This window comes from Heptranchias perlo, chromosome 1, assembly GCF_035084215.1.
Source record: "Heptranchias perlo isolate sHepPer1 chromosome 1, sHepPer1.hap1, whole genome shotgun sequence".
Lineage (NCBI taxonomy): Eukaryota > Metazoa > Chordata > Chondrichthyes > Hexanchiformes > Hexanchidae > Heptranchias > Heptranchias perlo.
In genome coordinates this window covers 136314767-136335618 of record NC_090325.1, presented here as the reverse complement: position 1 = coordinate 136335618, position 20852 = coordinate 136314767, and the positions used below count along the sequence as shown (strand labels likewise).

At 44.3% G+C, this 20852-nt stretch overlaps 1 protein-coding gene across 2 annotated transcripts in view; it reads right to left on the bottom strand.

Moving 5' to 3' along the window:
• The window catches only part of sorcs2 (sortilin-related VPS10 domain containing receptor 2), a 598225-nt gene that overhangs the window by 32775 nt on the left and 544598 nt on the right, over nucleotides 1-20852 (bottom strand). For both annotated transcript variants that reach the window (XM_067991267.1, XM_067991275.1), the window contains exons 15-18: nucleotides 13365-13482; nucleotides 9470-9603; nucleotides 7158-7271; nucleotides 2242-2413 (exon numbers count right to left, since the gene is read on the bottom strand). In XM_067991267.1, coding sequence (XP_067847368.1) covers nucleotides 2242-2413; nucleotides 7158-7271; nucleotides 9470-9603; nucleotides 13365-13482 — 538 coding nt within the window. The remainder of the gene's footprint in view (nucleotides 1-2241; nucleotides 2414-7157; nucleotides 7272-9469; nucleotides 9604-13364; nucleotides 13483-20852) is intronic.

The window sequence follows — 20852 nt, the reverse complement described above, 5'->3', positions numbered from 1 at the left end:
CCATGCCAGAAGGTGCCTGGTCAATCTTTGAACTAGCAAATCTCAGTGAGGGTGGTGGATGTCAGGGAACGATAGGACTGGTGATGATTATGATGTCTCCATCACTGAATAAATAGTCCATTGACAGCCAATGCCTTGTCTCATACACAAAGAATAGACAATTTAGTGAGGCACTTGAGGGCCAGTGCCTGTCGAACTGTAACCCAGCATAAAGCACTGCATTCAGCAGGAGTGGGGGAGACAATTGCAAGGAAAATATTTTAAAAGGGTAAGTTGTACAAATGGCTGGCATATGCTTCAATGAAAATATTCCATTAGCCAAGCTTCCAAAATGGAAATTACTACGGACTATTTGCATTAACCCTGGATCAGGAACAGGAATTCAATTGTTACGGCTGGACCAGGAATTGCACTCACAACGTGGGCACCTGGATGAGATTTGATATATTATCATTCTATGCTCAATCAGCAAAGTACTTACCTGAAGCTAAGTGTACTGTTAAGTCAATGTAGAAGTAAAGGGTCAAATAAATAATTATTGGTGATATGTCTGCCATGCAACTATGGAGGCAGAGTTTTTTTTTAAACTGCTCTATCAACTTTATCGATCTTTCTGCCCTTACCTCCCTCTCTCTTGAAGTTACGGGCTCCTCACCAGGGCACAGTTCCATGGGCAGGAGTTGCAGTTTCAGGACTGCGCTCAAGTAGCCATTATTCATTTGTGAGCTTGACGATGAGTGTCAGCAAGCTATTCAACTGTGGAGCCTAATCCTGTCCTCACCCGACCTGCACATACGAAGTGCACTTCCAGCAGAAATTGCTGAATAGCGATCAGGAGTAGAAACCCTGGCCAATCCTTTCTCTCCTATCTACTCACTGGATAAATTCAATGAGCCCATAGCCAGAATTTCTCAGGATCTCTAACCATCACTGTCATGACAGCAACAGTTCTTGCAGATGATGGGGTGGGAGAAATCACCTGAATCACTCACAATAAAAGAACTTGTGTAACTTATATCACAGTAACATCACAGACCACGGGCATGATTTTGACTCCGAGCCGGGAAGGGGGCAGGGGGGTCAAATTGCGGACAGGAAACCAGGAAGTACGGGTTCCCCGGACGTCCATACGATTTTGACGTAAGAATATCTTTTATTTTTTTTGTCGGTTTACTGATTGACAGGCTGGCCTCAGTCGGACGGGACAGCAGCCAGGGAGATGTGTTCAGGTAAGTCTTCAGGTAAGTCTTTGTTTGTATGGATGGGGGAGGGGGGCATGGGGGCCACGGGTTGGCATGGGGCACAGAGGCATGGGTTGGCACGGGTGGAGTCAGTCATGGGGGGAGGGATCAGGGATCAGTCACAGTGGGATGTCGGGGGTCATTGCGGGGGTCCGCGATCGTTGGGAAGGATTGAGGTCGGGGGTCCACGATCGTTCGGGGGGATCAGGGTCGGGGGTCCGCGATCATTGGGGGGGTCACTGCAGGTAGGTTTTTTGGGCCTGGGGGAAGCACTCCTGCTCCTCCGGGCCCACAAGCTGTGCCAGAAAGGCACCTACCTGTTAGTCTTGGGCCTTCTCGTCTCCTTTCACATGGTGTGAAAGAGAAGGCTCAGGAATCCTGGCCCCCTGGGGTTGAAATTGGAAACTGTGGTAAGAGGAGGCCCACAGCCTCCTTGAAAGGTTCAAGGCCTGACCCGCCTCCTGGGAGTGAGTTGGTCACCCTCCCCTCATCGCGCCCCGGTGAAAACCGGAAATGGGCAGGTTGGAGGCGGGTCTGAAATGGTTGCAATTTTGAATGCCCCCTCCACTAACAAACCCATTTTTCATTTTTAAAATCGTGCCCCATATATTTATTATAATTAGGAGAACATTACCATCATAAAGGTTTAGAAATCTCCATTGTCCCCTTCTCCCTTTATGTTTCAGACCAATTTAGGGCAATGGCAACAGATTTGACCTACCTTTAGGAAAGGCTACACGAGTGTATGTGTGTTTGTGTGTGTATCAGTGGGCATGCACATGCATGAGTTGGCATAACAACAGAACAACACCTATAGATGTCTTACAAATTTCACCCTGCTGGTTGCTGAGAACAGAGAAATATAGAAGAAATGATACTGGATATCAATGGCCAAGCCACAGATTTCCCATAGCCTAGTGCATGCTCTAGCATCTGAGCTGTGGAAATGAAGAATTATCGGCAAACACTGGTCTGATAGAATCAGAAAGGCTCCTGTTACCTGATCCTGTGATATCAAGAATGTAACATTATCGCCGGGGTTGACTGCTAGTCTTTCTCCTTTTGTGATTATACGGAGCCCTTTAGGAGCCATTAACGGGCATCGGTACTGCACGGATCCTTGCCGTTTGTCCACACCGCCCTTACAGACATTTAGCGCCACTTTCCTATAACTGTTCAACACAGAGAGAGCTTTAACATCCAGAACAGCTTATACAGATACACATATCTTATACATTATATGTTCACAGAGAGAGAGAGAGAGGGAGGGAGAATGTTTCTTGGCACACTGCAGATTCTACACAATACATTTGTGTTTGTATCTTTCTTCCTCCTGCCTTCAGTGCTGGATGGAAATTGTTCCGAGATGTTTCCCAGTCTGAAGAGAAAAACACTGATCAAAATTACTCTAAAACAGCAGCATTAGGAGCCTGCAAGATTACCAACTTCACAACCAGTCACAAGCCTCTGAATGAAAACAAGCCGTCAGCAGGCTGATCAACACCTCATCTGTTACATTTTTATTGCAGAAACACCTCAGAAAGAAGCACTTCTCTCATATCCTTGGCTCCTATGACATGGAGTCTACCCAGTTTATACTGTGAACCAGATTTCAGAGCATCAGATAAATAGCTCCACAAACACAAGGCCCAAGTTGAAGGTAACCCACACTGCCTGCCACAGTGTTTACTGTCACAGCACAACTGCCTTCAAATGTACCAGCAAAAATCATCTTCTCAGGATGTGGGTGCCTCCGGAGTCAAGAATTTGAAATATCTTTTGTGCTCTTTGCTGTATTAGAACCACTGTATCTTTTATTATCAATACAGAAACAGAAACATATGCTGATGGTCACTTCTGAGCCTTACATGCTCTGTTTCCTAATAATACTGCTACGGAATTGGGACAGGTTAGTGCAGTGCAGCATTTCACATAGGATGTTCACCTGCTACTAACTAAACACAACACTGAGGCAATGGGCAGCAGGGACTGAGGTGAAGTCTCCTCTACTTGACCCTTCTTGAACACCCAGAATACAGAGTCAAGAAAACTATGGAGAAAAGCAGAAAACTCAGACTTAAATTTAAGGTCTTGAGGTGGAAGGCAACATCTCACAGAATCAGAATCAGAGAATGCTACAGCACCGAAATAGGCCATTCTCACATCATCACTGGTGTTTTTTTCCATGTGAGCAACCTAGTCTAAACCCATTCTCCTGCATGGCTCTCATACCTTTTTAATATTCATCTTTTTCAAGTAACTATGTATTGCCCTTTTAAAGAATTCATGGACTCTGCATCAACAACGGTTTGGTGGCAGAGAATTCCACATTCTAAGCACCCTCTGTGTAAGGAATTTTTCTCTAACCTCCCTTTAATTCTTTTTGTGATTTGTGTCTGTTCTTTTGTTACCAACTCACAAACCAGTGGAAACAATCTATCACTTTTTATTTTATTCACCCATCATAATCTTGAAGATCTTTATTTGATCACATACTAACTTTCTCAGCTCGAGTGAAAAAAGCCCTAACTTCTTAAGTCTCACTTATAATTGTAACCTTTCATCGCAGATAACATCTCCCCTGTGCCTTTTCCATTGCTTTTGTATCCTTCCCAAATTGGTGTACCCAAAACTGTACATAATACTCTAACTGCCATCTTGTATAAGTTCAATATTATCTCCTTGCTTTTGTATTTTATGCCCCTAAATACAAAGCCAAGGATTCTGTTTACCATTTTCATGGGCCGGATTAACTCCTGTTTCTCCAAGTGCTTTGTAATTTAATCGTCGTAACTTTGATGGAAGGTTGGCAGAAACCTCACTTACAAGCATAAAATTTTCAGCAGCGGAGCGGGAGATAACCTGAGAAAATTAATCCCGTAGTAGTTTAGCAACAAGTAGGACTAACTGGCCTAGAATTTCCTGGCTTATCCCTGTCTCTTTTTTTTGAAGAGAGGTGTCATATTTTGTACCCTTCAATCCTCTGGCACAATTTTCCTTTGTTTGCAAAAGTATAGTCAGAGCCTCTGCTATTTCTTCCCTCGTTTTTCTCAGGATCCTCAGATGTAAACCATTAAGTCTCATGAATTTGCTTACCTATGTAAATCGGGGACCTACACCACATTTTTCATGATGCATTTACCTCCCTAATCTAGCATGTGACATTGGTAATTATCCTGTGATTGCTACCTCTGAAGCCTTAATTTACTTCCCAACTCCAGGAACTCTTTTTGCAGGATCTAAATCCTGTTCTTCTCTATGACTTCTGCCTGAACTCCCCTCCTTCTCCAGAGCTTCCGCATTCACTTTGTTATGTTCCATATGAAATTTTTTTCATCTGTAATATCTGCATAGGTCCTGAAATTCTGTAGGTCTCCTGCTTTCATACCGTAACTTCAGCAGGAGACTGGCAGAAACCCTGGAGAACTGTGTAAAAGGCTGAAAACGGCTCTTTATGACGTTCCTCTGGAGTTTCCACCGGTATCTGGTTGGAGTTATGGCAGGAGACCAGGAGAACCAAGCCATAATCTTACATTAAATTCTTGACTTACATGCAACTTGTACCAAGAAATGTATTTGGTTCAAGATTTCTATAATTGTAGAAAGAAAATGCTAATTTTGCAATTCAGTCTAAACAAAAACAATAACTCAGAGAAAACCTATATTATACATAAAATTGGTTCGATGCTGCTATCTCTAGCTAAAATTTGGAAACGTCAACTAATGTGTTGAGTATAAAGAGTGGATAATTGGGGTTTATTCGCTTGGAACAGAGTTTTGTTTTTGACATGTGGATTTGCCAGTTTAATATTGAGAGAAAAATGGAATGTCTTTATTTAATTCCTCTGGTTCAAGTAAAGGGCTGCTATTAACAACGTAAAGTCTATGTTTTAACAGTGCAAGCGTTTTTTTCTATAAGCTGTTATTTTCTAAAATAATATGTTTTCCATTTAAAAGGAATATTACTGTTTTAGTGATGGAAGATAGTTTGTTTAGGTTACTGTTATTGAGCAGATTCCAATAGATTAGAAGCCACAATGCAATTTTGGTGTTTATACTATTATAGATGAGAGAAGGGACAGGGCTGTGTCCATGCATGCTTGAACACATGCATAGAGTATAATTTATGCTGAGTTCTCGACTGGCACTCTAGCCCCGATTTTAATTCAGGATGGGAATCGGGCAGGCGAGTGCCAAGGCGGTCAGCAAACCATCCGGACCTCAGCAGCATGAGGCCCAGGAGACTTTAACTCCCGGGCCTCATCTGTATACCTCAGGGCGGTTTCCAGGGAACTTGGGGTAGTAGAGGCCTAAACTTTCCCTGTGGGGACAGGAGGAAAACTCCTGCACTTCCTGACCCCACAAATAATGTCAAAAAAAGTTTTAAAAACTTAGCTTTTTCGGCCTCTCTGGCCCTGACACCGATGATGCCATCAGAACCCGATCTGCATATTTAATGAAGTCGCTCTTGCCTGCTCAAAAGAGCAGGTTAAAATTGTAGCCTGCAGGATCAATGTGGGATGTCGGTGGCTGAGTCATACAGACGATTTTAACTGCCTGCCTGCCTGGTTTCCGCTGAGTGGACAGGGTTATAATCGGCCCTTATGTTTTCATCTGATTGAATAGTAAGCTCTTTTTAGTCAACAGAAACAGAAATTAGAAAGACAGTAGAGAATGTGATAAGCAATGATCTATGTCATACCAGTACTTTGAAGTTTCCTCATTTAAATCAATACATTCCAGATATGGAACTTGCACTGGTGGTTATCACTTTGCTTTTAGTGCTGGCACAATGGAAATCTTGGCATGGTACCAGTGCTGAAGTGCAGTGTAACAATAGTAATGCTACCAATGAAAAGGACACCACTGTTCCCAATAAAATAAAAAAAGATTAGTATTCTGAAAGCATGCAGAATACTAATTTTTTTCTCATTTTATTGGGAGTAGTGGTGTCCTTTGGAATAAATTCCTAGGGTGATAGATTTTCAATATAAAGGATCAATTTTATGAATTTTCACTTCTGCCACAGAGCTTTGTACAACTCTCACAATTAAAAAGAGGATATAATGATGTGGGGGTAAATTTTCACCTTCACCGCCTGGACGGTATTCTGGCAGAGCAGATCGCCTGTCCGTTGTTAAACTTGCCCGATTTTCATCAAATTGATTTATATGGAATGAAAATTTGGTGGTTTCTACAATGACCAGGCGAACCACTCTGCCAGATTACATCAGCCTTATCTCAGAGGTAGCATTCTCACATCAGAGTCAGAAGGTTGTGGGTTCAAGTCCCACTTCAGAGAGTGCACTGCGGGAGTGCTGCACTGTCGGGGGTGCCGTCTTTCGAACGAGACGATAAATCTGTCCTCTCAGGTGGATGTAAATTACATTATTCGAAGAAGAGCAGGGGAGTTCTCCCCAGGGTCCTGGCCAATATTTATCCCTCAGCCACCATCACAAAAACAGATTATCTGGTCATTGTCTCATTGCTGTTTGTGGGACCTTGCTGTGCACAAATTTACTGCTGTTCTTTTTATATTACAAGAGTGACTACGCTTCATTGGTTGTAAAGCACTTTGGGACATCCTGAGGTCTCACATGGCCTATATAAATGCAAGTTCTTTCTTTCTTTACTGCCCAGGCAGTGAAGACAAAAATCTATCCCATGAGGTTCACAAGAGAAGATGGCTTTCATCTCAATACACCCATGTACCTCACTGACATGGGGGAGGGATACAAGGAGGAGGAGACTGCTGTTCGTGGTCAAAAACAAACATTCGTATATTAGAAGAACGCAGTTACCAACATGTCCCATGACACTGTACACACAGACCAATGAAAGGATGGAGGGAGAGTTATGAAGCATCAGCTCTCACAGTACAAGTTTCTTTTCTTTCCTGACATGTGCAGTACCTACCCTGAGCTTCTGGTGTACGTCTGTCCCAATTTACAGTCCTCAGAAGGTGAATCTGGATTGTACCAAAATGCTGGGACACATCTGCCATTTGCTTGCTGTTCAAATCCATAGTCACTACAAAAAAATAACAATGATCAAATGAAGGCTAAACAGGTGAAAGCATTCAAGCAACACGGGTAGATTTTCAACTTGTCGTCTAGAAGTAAAACTGGTGCTGCGGATCAGACAACTGTTAGTGAAAGCACCCAATTTTCATTTCCAAATATTTCTATAACAGGTGGCCGATCTGTACCCCAGTTTCATGCCCAAGTGGCAAGCTGAAAATCTACCCTACAGATTCAAAATAACTGGCACATTAAGGAACTCCGCTAAGATAGGTTATATATAGAGGGGTAGAAATTCCTCCGTGTGTTATTTTTAATGAATTGGTTAATGCATTCGGAGAAATCAATTCAGTATAAGTTAACATTTTTGTTAAAATAGCATACAAGTTAATTTCATCCAAAAGCATGAACCAATTCACTTAAAATAGTGCTGAGGAATCTCTACCCCGTAACGTTCAGTAATGGATTAGTGTTTAGTTCTAGATTATATGGAGTTCACTTTAGAGACCAATGTACATGTTCCTGCTGGCTCCAAAACTGATCAGCGTCATTTTAACTTCTGACAATAGTGTAAAACCCGTTCGATTGAAGTCAATGGAAAGGAAAATCGGGAGAGATGTATATTGGGCGGCCAATCCAATGTCGCCCATTTTACACTATTACCAAATTTAAAATTACCTCCCATCCTGTTCATTCTTAGCTAGTTTAATATATATATATATACTTTATTGTGCTGGATGCTCTATGTGGTTGATGAATGCTAATGTCTACACTGGAGATTGGGACACAATGGGGGTAATTTTGAAATTGGGTGATAGTGTAGAATGGGTGATACCAATTATACATTTTTCCCGGTTTTCAGTTCCATTGACTTAATGTATAACAGGAGGCTGATTTGATATCGCCCATTTTACACTATCACCCAACGTCAAAATTACCCCCAATCACTGTATGTTTAACTGGTGATAGTACACTATTGATTAGCAGGAAATAACAAAGCCATTATGTATTCCTAGGATAGTACATTTTGCACAGAGTGCTTTACTTTGAAGAGTCCTTGAAGCTCCACTAAATCAACAGAGCTTGATATATTGCGTATGAAAAACGTACTGCCCTTGGTTACACACAATCTGAAGCACGCTACAGGACAGTAACATACTAAGGGATTGTCAGGATGTCACTCAACGTGAGTACTCAATTTAGCAATGTCAGGGTAGATTTTACAAATTAGCACTCTCAATGCGGAAAATAATGCTCCCACACCCAAATTCCTGTTGCACGAGACTCTGCACCAGGAGCACTAATTTGTAAATTTACCCTGTTAGCTCAACACTAAGATGGATTAGTACCTTCAAATGCACCTCAGTCTGTGTGTTATTCTATTTAATATTTACAAAGCATTTTCAGTTTTAATTTTATTGCTAGTTGGTGTCAGATGGCAGACAGTGAAATACAGTAGGTTCTGTGATCTACTCATATGATTTGACAAGCAGTGCTTTTAGGATTTATTTAATTGAATGGTATAGAGGAATGTCATAGTTTCTACATGTTATAACTAAGTGTTAAACCACATAAACCCTATTCCCCGATGGCTTTTTTGGTAAATACATGTTTTGATCTGTGCTGAGTTAGTTGATCTCAGCCAGGACATAATTTGGGGCACTGCAATTGGGTTAAAAGAGAGAGTGTACAAAAAAAAAAATCAGTCAGGGTGCCTGCTCCCCAACTGCATTAACCTTTCTGGAAAGTGTAGGTGCAGGATGTTGGATGAGAACTGTATCAGATTTGGATAGCACACATCAAACTATACCACAACAGAAAGGGAGGGGAGAAATTTGGAGGAAAAACCATACAAGAAATTGTTACAAAATATAAAATACTGTAGATGCTGGAAGTCTGAAAATAAAAAACAGGAAAAGCTGGAAATACTCAGCAAGTCAGGCAGCATCTGTGGAAAAACTGCAGTCGAAGTTTCAAGCCTGCGGCCCTTCCTCAAGACTACAAGTTGTTAGCTTGTATACTTTACATCTTTCTATTAACATGTGTCACACAGGCTGGTATTCACATAGAAAGTATAAACCAAATAAGGCAATGGTTCTTAATTATTTAAGCTCTAATCTTATATCAAGCAATTTCTAATCTTGTCATTAGTAATTCTAACGTATTGTACAGGCCCCTGGTTAAACTGTCAAAGGAACAAGTAATTACCACTCAAAATCAAACTCTGTGCACTGGCAAGGTCTCGACGTAAGGGCTGAGGTGAAGTTCTTTCCTTTAATACACCATGAGGATATTTTCCGCTTGCGGAATTGTCTCTGCTCTCCCATGATACAATGCTCATCCTAAACAGAAACATATTGCTGATCATTATATACAGATTAGTACATTGAGCCTGAAATTGGACTGTTTCATATAACTCTTTCAATCATCACCTTTTTAAAATCATATTTCTTAATAGTCAAACCTTACATTATCAATACTGTTGGATTGAGAAAATCACACAGAATGTATAATAAAACTGTTAGATAAAATAGTGCCTAATGAAACGGGACTTCAGGTAAACTGTGGTCTTGCCTATTATATGTCAGAATGTCTTGGATTTTCATCTTGGGGGGGGGGGGGGGGTGGAGATTTCCCTGTGCACTTTGTGTAGTGAAATCGTAAGTAAAATCATAAAAAGAATGTATGATTTTGTCACACACAGCACACAGAGGGTACCTCCCTACTTAGTAACTCAAATAGCATCACTGCATATTTTTTGAGTACCTTTGTATCTGTCGGTCGGTGCTACTGACATATTTAATGGTTTCCCCCTACCCCCATCTCCAATGCAAGCATCAAGGATCTACATTAAGGCTCAGGCTAGGGGATCTGACAGGGTTATGCATGTGGTGGAACAAAACTCAGCAGAGTTGAAGAACAACTGCCGAGCATTCCAGTTACAGCTTATAATGATATCAGAGCCTATTATCACTATAAGGAGCTTCTTCCAATTTTATAGAGCTGATAGTGAGGCCTGGTTGAAGGCACTTGAAAGCAGAAGCAGCCTTCTGAAGTTAGGCTCCTGTGGGCATGCTGCTGGCTAAAATTTCAAATGAGGAACCCAAAACTGTAAAAGAATATAGGAGGCATTGTTTGAGATTACAGGATTTTTAAAAATACATTTTCAATAGTGATATTTCCTTTATTTCATTTTACATTAATTATAGGGAAGGAATCTCTGGGCAATGGACAATTGGTTATTACTCCAGGCCTGACGCTGACAGTTGTTCTTATTGTAATGCTGCATGTCTGAACAAAAGGAGATGAGAGTTAGTAGATTGTTTTGCGTGGGAGTGAAAAGAACAAACGTCTGCCGGCAAAATGTGCAGCATAAGAGCATCTGACAGTGCAAGTACCAGGAGGACAGCAATGTCTCGCTTTTCTTGTGGTAATACATGTCAGTCCTGCTTGGTCAGAAGTGAAGCCATTTATAAGGCACGACACATAAATTTTATCAATCACTGACTACTTTTGAATCAGTCAAGTCTAGATTTATTTTACTGGGCTTTACAAAGATTGCTAAGATGTAAACCAGACACTAAGGGCTCAATTTTGAAATGGTGGTGGGTTGGCAGCTGGGGTGGGTGGGGGGGGGGGGTGAAGGTGCAGGGCAAACCCAAATTAAAAAAACTTTCCGTTTCAGACGCGATCGCAATGTAGTTGATGGTGATTAAAGTTCCTTCCGGGTTTCGCACCCGGCAGCCAGCCTGTTCGACAGGCTGGCTGCCAACCGGGGGCGGGGGGGGGGGGGGGGGGGGGGAGGTGAAGTGAGAAAGAGAGAGAGCGAGACGTCATCCGGCGCTGGAACGGAAGATCGGGGGGGCGGGGGGGAGAGAATGGAAGATGGGGGTAGAGCGGAGGATTGGGGGGGGGAAGAGGGGAAGATCGGGGGGGGAGAGGGGAGGATCGGGGAAGATCGGGGGGACATTGGGGGGGGTGATCGGGGGGAGATTGGGAGGGTGAAGAGGGGGACACCAGGGGGACATCGGTGGGGGGGGGGGGGGAAGAGGGGGAAATCAGAGAGGGAGACATCGGACATCAGAGCAGGGTGGAATGGTAGGTTGATTTTGTGTTTTAACTTTGTGCAATGGTTTGTTGTTTAATTTATTTTGTTTCCTTTTTGCCTGATCCGGCCCTTCCAGGCGTGAATCAGAAGCCGTGGGAAAGCCGCCCAGGTAAGTTAAAAATCGTTCTAACTACCTAATACGTCACAAGTAAAGTGCCTTAAGTATGAGGTACAGTTGGTTGTTTAACTATCATCCCGTCGGCTATAATTGCTGGCGGAACTTCCGGATTCAGGATGCCTGCGCGCACACAGGTGCGTCTGTGGGAAACTCGGAAGTCGGCGGGTTGGAGCCGGCTTCCGAACCCGCACTGCATTTCTGCAATTTTCGCAGCCCCCCCTGCCCCACAACGCACCTGCAATTTCAGTTTAAAATCGCGCCCTAAAAATTATTTTTTTTTAAATGAGGGTCTATTTTTCACTAGCATCATGATATGGAGGCATTAATAATTATTAGGTTATTAAGATAGTTAACGATATTCATCAGCACACAGTAAATCTCAGAACTTAAACTATCATCTCACTCCGCACCGTATTCACATCTGGTTTTGGGTACAGCAAAAGTTGTCCATGCCAATGACTAATAGAAATGTATTATAGATTATTGTTTCCAATTAATTACTAGGTTGTTCAGTACATTGTATACATTAATTTAGATTAAATATATAGGGGGTAATTTTGACTTTGGATGCTGGTGTAAAACGAGTGATTTTGATTCAGCCGCCCGTTGTACATCACCCCCGATTTTTGTTTTCATTGACTTCTATGGAAATGAAAATCGGGAGAGATGTATAACAGGTGACTGAATTGCTATCAGCCAAAGCCAAAATGACCCCCATAGAGGTTGGAATTCCATGGGTCGCGATTTCAGTACTTACAACGGTCACACTGTTGGTGTCTAATCTTTATGAGGCTGACAGGTGCTCATTCCACCACAGGCACATCTCAGGTACCCGCCTGCCCCAGGAGGCCGCAAAATGCAGTGTTGCTGGCCGGGCCGGGGGTGTTGTCACACTCCACCTCCCTTCTGCACCTCCCCTCCCTCAAGGGGACTGCTCTTAGAAATTTTCTTTAAAAAGCTGACCCAGGCCTGGACTCTGGATGTGGGCCTCACATCTGCCATCCATGTGCCTCTTTTCCTTGGCACATCAGCAACAATCCACAAGGCAGCATACTCCAGCCCGGAGCTGTAGGATCTTTGGCCTTGGGTGTCCTTGGCCTGACTCCTCAGCATTCTCGGCCTTGTAAGGTTCACATGAAGCCTGGAATCAGCTTATCTGGGTCCCGGTAGAGCTTACAGCTGTTCCGGCAAACACTCAGCGCAGTTATGGCAGGACTCCATCAAAATGACTGAGGAATTTCAGCCCATCGTTTTACTTATTCCCTGATTATTATCTATTTTTTAATCCTGTCTTTCACGATCCCAGCGACAAGGGTGAGCAGATAACCTGTCGCCAAGGCTCTGTCAATGCAACTCAGCTGGATTAATGCTGCATGAGCTACCCTTCCTGTCCTTGAGAAAGTAGATCGCATGCGCTGATAAAGTTACGACTAACCACAATTGCTTATTATAAACCTGACTCTTACCACCTTGTGGCATGCTGCATTGATACTCTGAACTACCCATGTCCCATTGTAACATTTCTCATTCTGCCTATGAGGATACTACAGCTTTCCTATTTGTTTTACACAACACTTAAGTATGATAGTGTTTGGTTTTGGGAGGACATGGCTTAAAGGGACTAAAGTTTATCTATTTCTACCCAGTGGAAACCCTCTGTTCCAGGTTAAGGTCATGAGCAGATGGACTCACTCTACACATTCCAAATGAGAAAACTGCAAATACTGGAAATCTGAAATAAAACAGGAAATTCTGTAAATCCTCAGCACGTTAGTCAAAATCTGTAAAGGAAAAGACAGGTTATGACGTTTTCAGGTGTGTTCAGCACCAATTAGATATTTCCAGTATTTGTGTTTTTTTATTTCACTCTACGATACCTGGTTCATCAGGTCCCATGAATCGTAGTCATCAGGTAAACACTGTCTGCGGAAGGATGGTCTGAAGTCGACTTTTACCAGTTCCCAGTCTGAGCGGAAGCTGATGTGACCAAAGATCCTGGAAACAGAAATGTCATCAAGAGATTTCAAAACAGTTTGCCAAAGAATATCTGTACAAAGTGGGTGACTCCTTGCCCTTCTGTAAGCCTGGTTTAAAAAGCAATCCATATTTTCACACTATTGTATTATGCTTAGAAACAAAAATAAAAGCCTTTTGTTTACCAACATAACAGTTAGAACATTGTGTGATAGACTTTAAAAGAAAAAAGACGCAAAGTCCCAAAGTTTAAGTCATACAATCGTGCTATAAACTGGTTTTTGTGTCAATCCAATCTCTACAATCTGTTTTTAATATTGAAATGTTTTCAGTTGCACCAGACTTGCAACATCATCAACCATGAGGTGTGTGGGGAGGGGGAGGGGAAGAGAAACATCTGTCTACTTTCAAGCCATGGAAAAGGCTGCAGTGCAACAAAATCTCTGAGAATAGTGTTTGTCACAATTACATTTTTATTAGTTTTAGTTTTTTGTGATTTTTATTCACATTTTATTGTGCAGAACTAACAGGTGATTTTCTTAAATGCACTGCAGAGACTTGTGGGGGGGGGGGGGGAGCGGTGGGCCTTGAGGGAAAAGTGAAGACAATTTGTGGCTTTTCCATTCCATTAACCTTTCATAGTACGCCTCCTCCATATGCTGTGGACAACATTAACATGGAGAATGTGAGCATTCTGTAGTATTCTCAACAATGGCATGCTCTTTTTGAACTGCGTTAACATTCCCTCTCCATATTCAGCTGATAATTCACCTGAAAACCTTTTATAATAAAGTCACAAGCTTTTTGCCCTTGCAATTTTACTTTTTGAAGGACCATCGCAAATTAGCCCTTTCAGCTCTCTGACACAAATGTCACTCAAGTGCACTTTTTTAATATTCCACTTGGGGGAGGTAATAACCCACAGGAAACTACTGGCCAAGTATGAGCTTCTGTGACACTAACTGTCCGAGAATATTGATCGATGAAACAGAAAATTAAACTTGTCCATGCAGCACGCAGATGCTGTCAGCACACACGGTGAGATAACTCTGCTAAACTAACATTTTCAATCTCACCCAGTCCTCCATGGTTTCACATTAGCGAGGAGCAGCCTCTATTTTCAGCTAACCTATGCCAATCCCAGCCACATTCCCAGTCCGTTGTACCAGTGAAAACCTGCTCTAGCCCAAGAATGTCCTTTTCTTTGATCAGTTCAACCCCAGACTACTATTGCTAAATAGGAAATTCCACAATTTTGCTCAAACTCTAAGCCTGAACTGAGCAAAGCCCTACGTTGTTCAAGCCCAACTGAACTAATCAAATTTGGATTTGCTGTGAGTTTGTGCTTCTCACTGTGATGGATGTTTCAATTGTGAACTTTCAGGTTAAGGTTGATGAAAGTCCAGATTTGGGTACACATTACAGTAATGAGTAGACTTTATTTTTTTTATAAATAGAGGGACAAAAAAATAACTGCAAGCAGTTTAATTTTAACTATTACCCGTGCTCTAATATCCAATATCCTTTCTAGATTGTATATTTTCATTCATTATTTATTAGTTAACAGTGATTTTTTTTTTCTCTTGATTTGACTCTGCTGTCAGCTCTCTACCAACAGCACACCCACTGTGTGACTAACGACCAGTTGGTGACTGACTGCAGCATGGGCTGACCCACCTTGCTGACAGAGACTTAGCTGAGTGTGAGACAAACCTACATCTTGCCACTCGATGGCCTATCGTGCTGACACCCAAACGTGCTGTGCCCCTGGCTTGTCTGTGGATTGTTTCGCCATCCATAAATATCAGTAATCCTGCTTTTACTTATTGGGTCCTCTCATTTGAATCTCAATTCACAAATGAGCTATTACAAATATCAGCACAGGCTAATCTGCTTAACAGCAAACAGGCATTTGTGGAACTCTACCCCAGCCATAGTCAGCCCCTTCAAGAAAGGAGGGGCGACATCTGGAAGGAAGAAACAAAGTAATTTATCTTTCTTATAAGTAATGTTTTACTTTGGCTGCAGTGCATTTCAGTCTCTTGTCCTGGTAGTAAGTCCATTACGGAAGTCAACTATTTACTAAAGTGTTTTGATTTTTATTACATTTACCGTACCATTCTTGTTGTACAGGTTCTTCCTGCTTTTTTCCCGGTCCCTCTCCTTTACCCTCTTCCGCCCAGGCCGCTGCTGTCACATGACTGAGGCTCCACGATGATACTTCTTAATTTTTTCCTGCATGCAAGTTGCTCTGAAGCTGCTATCAGATGTTGCATGAGTGACCTAGGCAACTCTTCCTTTCATCTTCCCTCATCTCTCTAGGACGTGCCTGTGATTGGTAACTCAGTGTGCTAAAAATCAATTGTAGGCGCAACCCTGAGTCTGTGAGATGCAGGTTTGCTCCTACAATTGATTTTTAACACACTAAGTTACCAATCTGTGGCAGTGTTTTGGGGCTCTATTTTAGCACCCGCTATCGGGTGCGTTTCCTGCGGGGGGGGCTCCGAAAATCGGAGAATCCCGGCGCGGTACTGGAGCCCGACCCGAACCCACGCACTTCCGGGTTCCCTGCTGATGCGCTGGCGTGCGCGCGCAGCCCCCGCTGGTGGGAATCCCGCAGGCAATTAAAGCCAGCGGGATGCCACTTGACAGTATTTATTTAGGTATTTCAGGTCATTAACTGACCTGATTAAGGGACTATGTGGGATTTTAGAACAAAATGGGACTGTTTCCCACACTGGGGGAAAAACTCCCAGGTCGAATGGACGTGTTGCAGCTGTCAGCCTGTGGCAGCTGCAAAGGTCCATTTGACAGTTGTGAGGGGGAGACCCTCACCCATTGCAGGAGGCCACTCCGTCACTTGGGACAAAGTTTGGCCTCCACCACCCTCCTCCTGACAGTCAAAGTCACCAACCTGCACACTTACCCCGGGGTCCGGAGACATGTACCTACCTTGCGGACCCCCTCAGATGTAAATCTTGCGGATGGGGGCCGCCGTAGCTGCAGTCATGACCTCCTCGGAGGGCGAACAGCATCACCAGCCTCACCATCCACGCCGTCCACCTCTGACACGTGGAGTTCCACAACAGAGTGCTGTGACACATCCACCTCTACAGCAGGAGGGAGGGCTACCGCAGAGAGAGATGCGTCGCAGAGGGCACTACCCTCGCCACAGGATCCACAGACCGAGGCTCAGCCTCCTGGACCTCTCTGAGCAGCAGTGCACACGGAGGCTCAGAGTCACTCAGCATGTAGCCGTGGACATCTGCAGCCTCTTTCATGCCGAGCTGCTCCTGGCTGGCCCGAGCACCATCTTCTTACCTGTCGCTGTCACAGTCAGCACTGCCCTCCACAACTTCTCCTCCACATCCTTCCAGGGTGCAACCAGGGACATCGCCGATGTCTCTCAGTCATCTGCGCAGAAGAGCCCTGCAAATACACCTACACCCACTCTGCAGTGACACAATGGGTGGCATCAGTGGTGGGTCCTCATAGTGATTCTCAGGAGCGGGCATTATTGCACAAACCGGACAGGATTCGCGAAGACATGGCAGTAGTGGTGCCATAGAATGTGTGATGTGAGTTGTTCTGAAATTCAATATAAGTAACACCCATGACGAACCCTCAAACACCCTTGTGCATCCCCTTCATGCTCACGACATGTTTGCCTTACGCTGCCTACTGCACATATGTGATGCATACCCTGTGGCTGCAGCACAGGTAGTGGCAGGTTGAGTGAGGCTGGCCGTGAAAGAGATGCATGAGAGGGTGAGTATGAGATAGAGCCATGAGATTGTATGAGGATTGGGTTGAGTGGTCGTGGCGGGATGAGTACTGGCGAGGTGAGTAGGTGCAGGTAAGATGAGGATGAGGTTTGTGTGGGCGTGAGGGGTGATGTGACAGAGTAGTGTTGGCGGTGCCGAGGGAGATGTGGGGTGGGGGCAGTGCTGTGGCAGACGGAGTGTAGGGGAAAGGCTATGTGTACTCACTTTGGCTGACCTAGTAAGGTCATTGGAGCGCCTCCTACACTGTATGCAGATGGGCGATATGTTGGTGGTGCTGGTGACCTCCTCTGCCACCTCAAGCCAGGCCTTCCTGGTGGCAGAGGCGGGCTGCTTCCTCCCGCCCGCCGGGTGGAAGATCTCTGTCCTCCCCCTCCTCCTCACCCCATGTATTGATACCTGGAGTGAGGCATCATTAAACTGGGAGCAGCCTTCCCCCTGGGCTGCTCCATGCTGTCATTTTTGCTATTTGTTGCAGCATCTGTCAGTGGAGGACTGCCCCTTTAAATAGAGCGTCTCCAGCTGACAGATCTTACTGCGCATGCGCAGCCCGCCCGACGCGCAGATCAGCAGTGGGGAACCCGGAGGACCAGGTAAGTGGATACAATTAGTGGTTTGTCTGCTACGATCGCGCGGGAAACCCACTAATTTCACCGGGCGCGTTACCCACGCGCCCGATAGCCCCCCCGCCGAGAACCCGCAGCCCTGCTAACATCGGGCCCTTGGTCTCCAACACACCGGCCACTTTGTTGGCTGCTTTTTTTTAATCTATTCCTATCTTTCATTTTTAAAAAGAATAAATATATCAATTTAAAAATGTTATCTCCAAGATAAATGAACCATTTTCCTCTCTTATTTAAATGGTCTGCATTACTGTCCTGATTTTTAAAAAAAAACCTAGCTATATTTCTCTGTCATACAGAAGACTCTTTTTCTGACCTAATTTCCCATTTCTGTTCTACCAAAAACCATCTCTGACCTGTGAACTGTGATCTCTACAGAAGCAAGGGCAGCACCAAGTTATTCCAGGGTGATTAAAAACAAGCAGACGTATACACAAAGGGCTGTGGAACCATTTCTGAGTCAAACAAAAAGATTAGGATTAACGATACAACTTTAAGGGAATATTCCAGAGTGGAGATTCAAATTTAACTTCAAAGGCCTTACCAGTTGTACTGACAATTTTGCAAAGTCCTCTACACATGTATGCTCCTCTTTCCTATTAAAGAATATTATATGCAGAAGGGCTGATGACAGCAGTGTAATTTTTTGAGTAGCAAGGAAGCAATTAAATGGCTGTGAGATTACACGTGTTCACTGCCATCATATGTAAGTTTTGTTTAGTTAAACTTGAACCTCCATTCAGAATAATCCTTCAGAGCGTAGAAATCCATTTTTTTTTCGTTGCTAAACTATTTTGAGATCATATCAAAATATGGCCTGACTCTAATGAACACAAGTAAGCCCCTTCTGTCTGCTCACTTTCCCATCTATCCTTTAAAACCTGAAACGATCTCCTTGAAGTACAGAAAATAAACATTTTTAAATATGCCTGTTGATTTATGTGTTTAGTCTTTTAAAGGGGGCCCTTTTCTGAAACTTTCAGGTCAAAACTAGGATTCAAAGCTGGGGGACAGGTTTCGCAAAGAAAAACTACTGCAAATGATCGTCAATATTTTCTGTAGGTCACAGTGATTTTTCAGGACATTTTAACTATCTAGTTCTTAAGATGTTCTTAAAAAAAATTGACATATATATATTTATATGACTCACTGTTATTTTAACAAACTAAAAAGCTATGGAATGTTTTTTTTCTTCAGAATAAAACCACTCCAAAAAAGAAGCACCACTGACTGGAATGAATCATGACAAAGTATAAAAAAGAATTCTTCACAGATGTAATTTTGAATCTAGCCTGGGGAGTATAGTTCTATAAATAGCTTTTGCAGGAGAAACTGATGTATCTAATTAAGGTACAAGCAGATTCAAGTCAGAGAGAAAAGACCCAATTTTAACTCAGGAGGGGGCCGAGGCGGGCAGCAAACCGCCCTGACCTCGGCAGCATGAGGCCTGGGCAATTTTTGCCCCCCAGGCAGTACCCACCCAAAACCGGCGGGAATGTTTCCCTCTCCCTGGCCACTGTTTGAAGCCGAACCAGACTGTTCTCAACCTTGGAGCCCTATTTGACCCTGAGCGAAGCTTGCAACGTCATATCCTCTCCATCACCAAGCATACTATCACCTCCGTAACATCGCCCGTCTCCGCCCTTGCCTCAACTCATCTGCTGTTGAAACCTTCATCCATGCCTATGTTTCTTCTGGACACGATGGGCTCAATTTTCAAAGTAAAAAATGTGTGGGTTGGGGGGGGGTGTGGTGGGGGCGGTGGGCATTGAAAATTGCCACCATTTCAGACCCCACCCCCAACCCGCCCATTTCTGGTTTTCACTGGGGCGGGAAGAGGGGCGGGCGACCAACCCACTCCCAGGAGGCGGGTCGGGCCTTAAAACCTTTCATGGAGGCTTCAGGCCTCCATTTTCTCAAATTCTCGATTTCAACCTCGGGGGGCCGGGATTCCCGGGCCTTCTGTTTTACGCCTCGTGAAAGGAGGTGAGAAGGCCCGAGTCTAACAGGTAGGTGCCTAGAAAGGCACAGCTTGTGGGCCCGGAGCAGCAGGAGTGCTTCCCCCAGGCCCAACAAGTCTACCTGCACCGATCCCCCCCCCCGATCACGGACCCCCGACCCCCAATCGCAGACCCCCTACCGATCGCGGACCCCCCCACCCGATCTCGGACACCCGACCCCCGATCGTGGACCCAATTCCCCTCCCCCGATCCTCCCCCCCACTCCGATCCTCCCACCCCCGACCCCCGTTCCTCCCCCCCCCCACCTCCGATCCTCTGACCCCCGATCCTTCCCCTCAACAATTGCAGACCCCGGCGATGACCCCACATCCCATCCCCCATGACACAACATCCCCGTGTCAACCTATGCTGATCTATGCCCACCCATGCCCACCCCCCATCAATACAAATAAAGACTTACCTGCAGAAATACCTGAAGACATCCTCTCTCTGGCTAGTCTCCCGTCCGACTGAGACCAGCCTGTCAATCAGGCCAGTCAGTCGGGCGGGAAACCGACAAAAAAAAAATAAAAGACGTTCTTACTTCAAAATCATAAGGACATCAGGGAAACCTGTACTAATGGGTTTCCCGACCTCAATTTGACCCCCCTGCCCCTTTCCTGGCTCCGTTTTAAAATTGAGCCCAATGATTCCAATGCTCTCCTGGCCGGCCTCCCACCTTGCATCTTCCGTAAACTTGAGCTCATCCAAAACTCTGCTGCCCGTATCCTAACTCGCACCAAGTCCCGTTCAACCATCACCCCTATGCTCACTGACCAACATTGGCTCCTGGTCCGGCAATGCCTCGATTTTAAAATTTTCATCCTTGTTTTCAAATCCCTCCATGGCCTCACCCCTCACTATCTCTGTAACCTCCTCCAGCCCTAAAACCCTCCGAGATCTCTGCGCTCCTCCAATTCTAGCATCTTGCACATCCCGATTATCTTCGCTCACCATTGGCGGCCGTGCCTTCAGCTGCCTAGGCC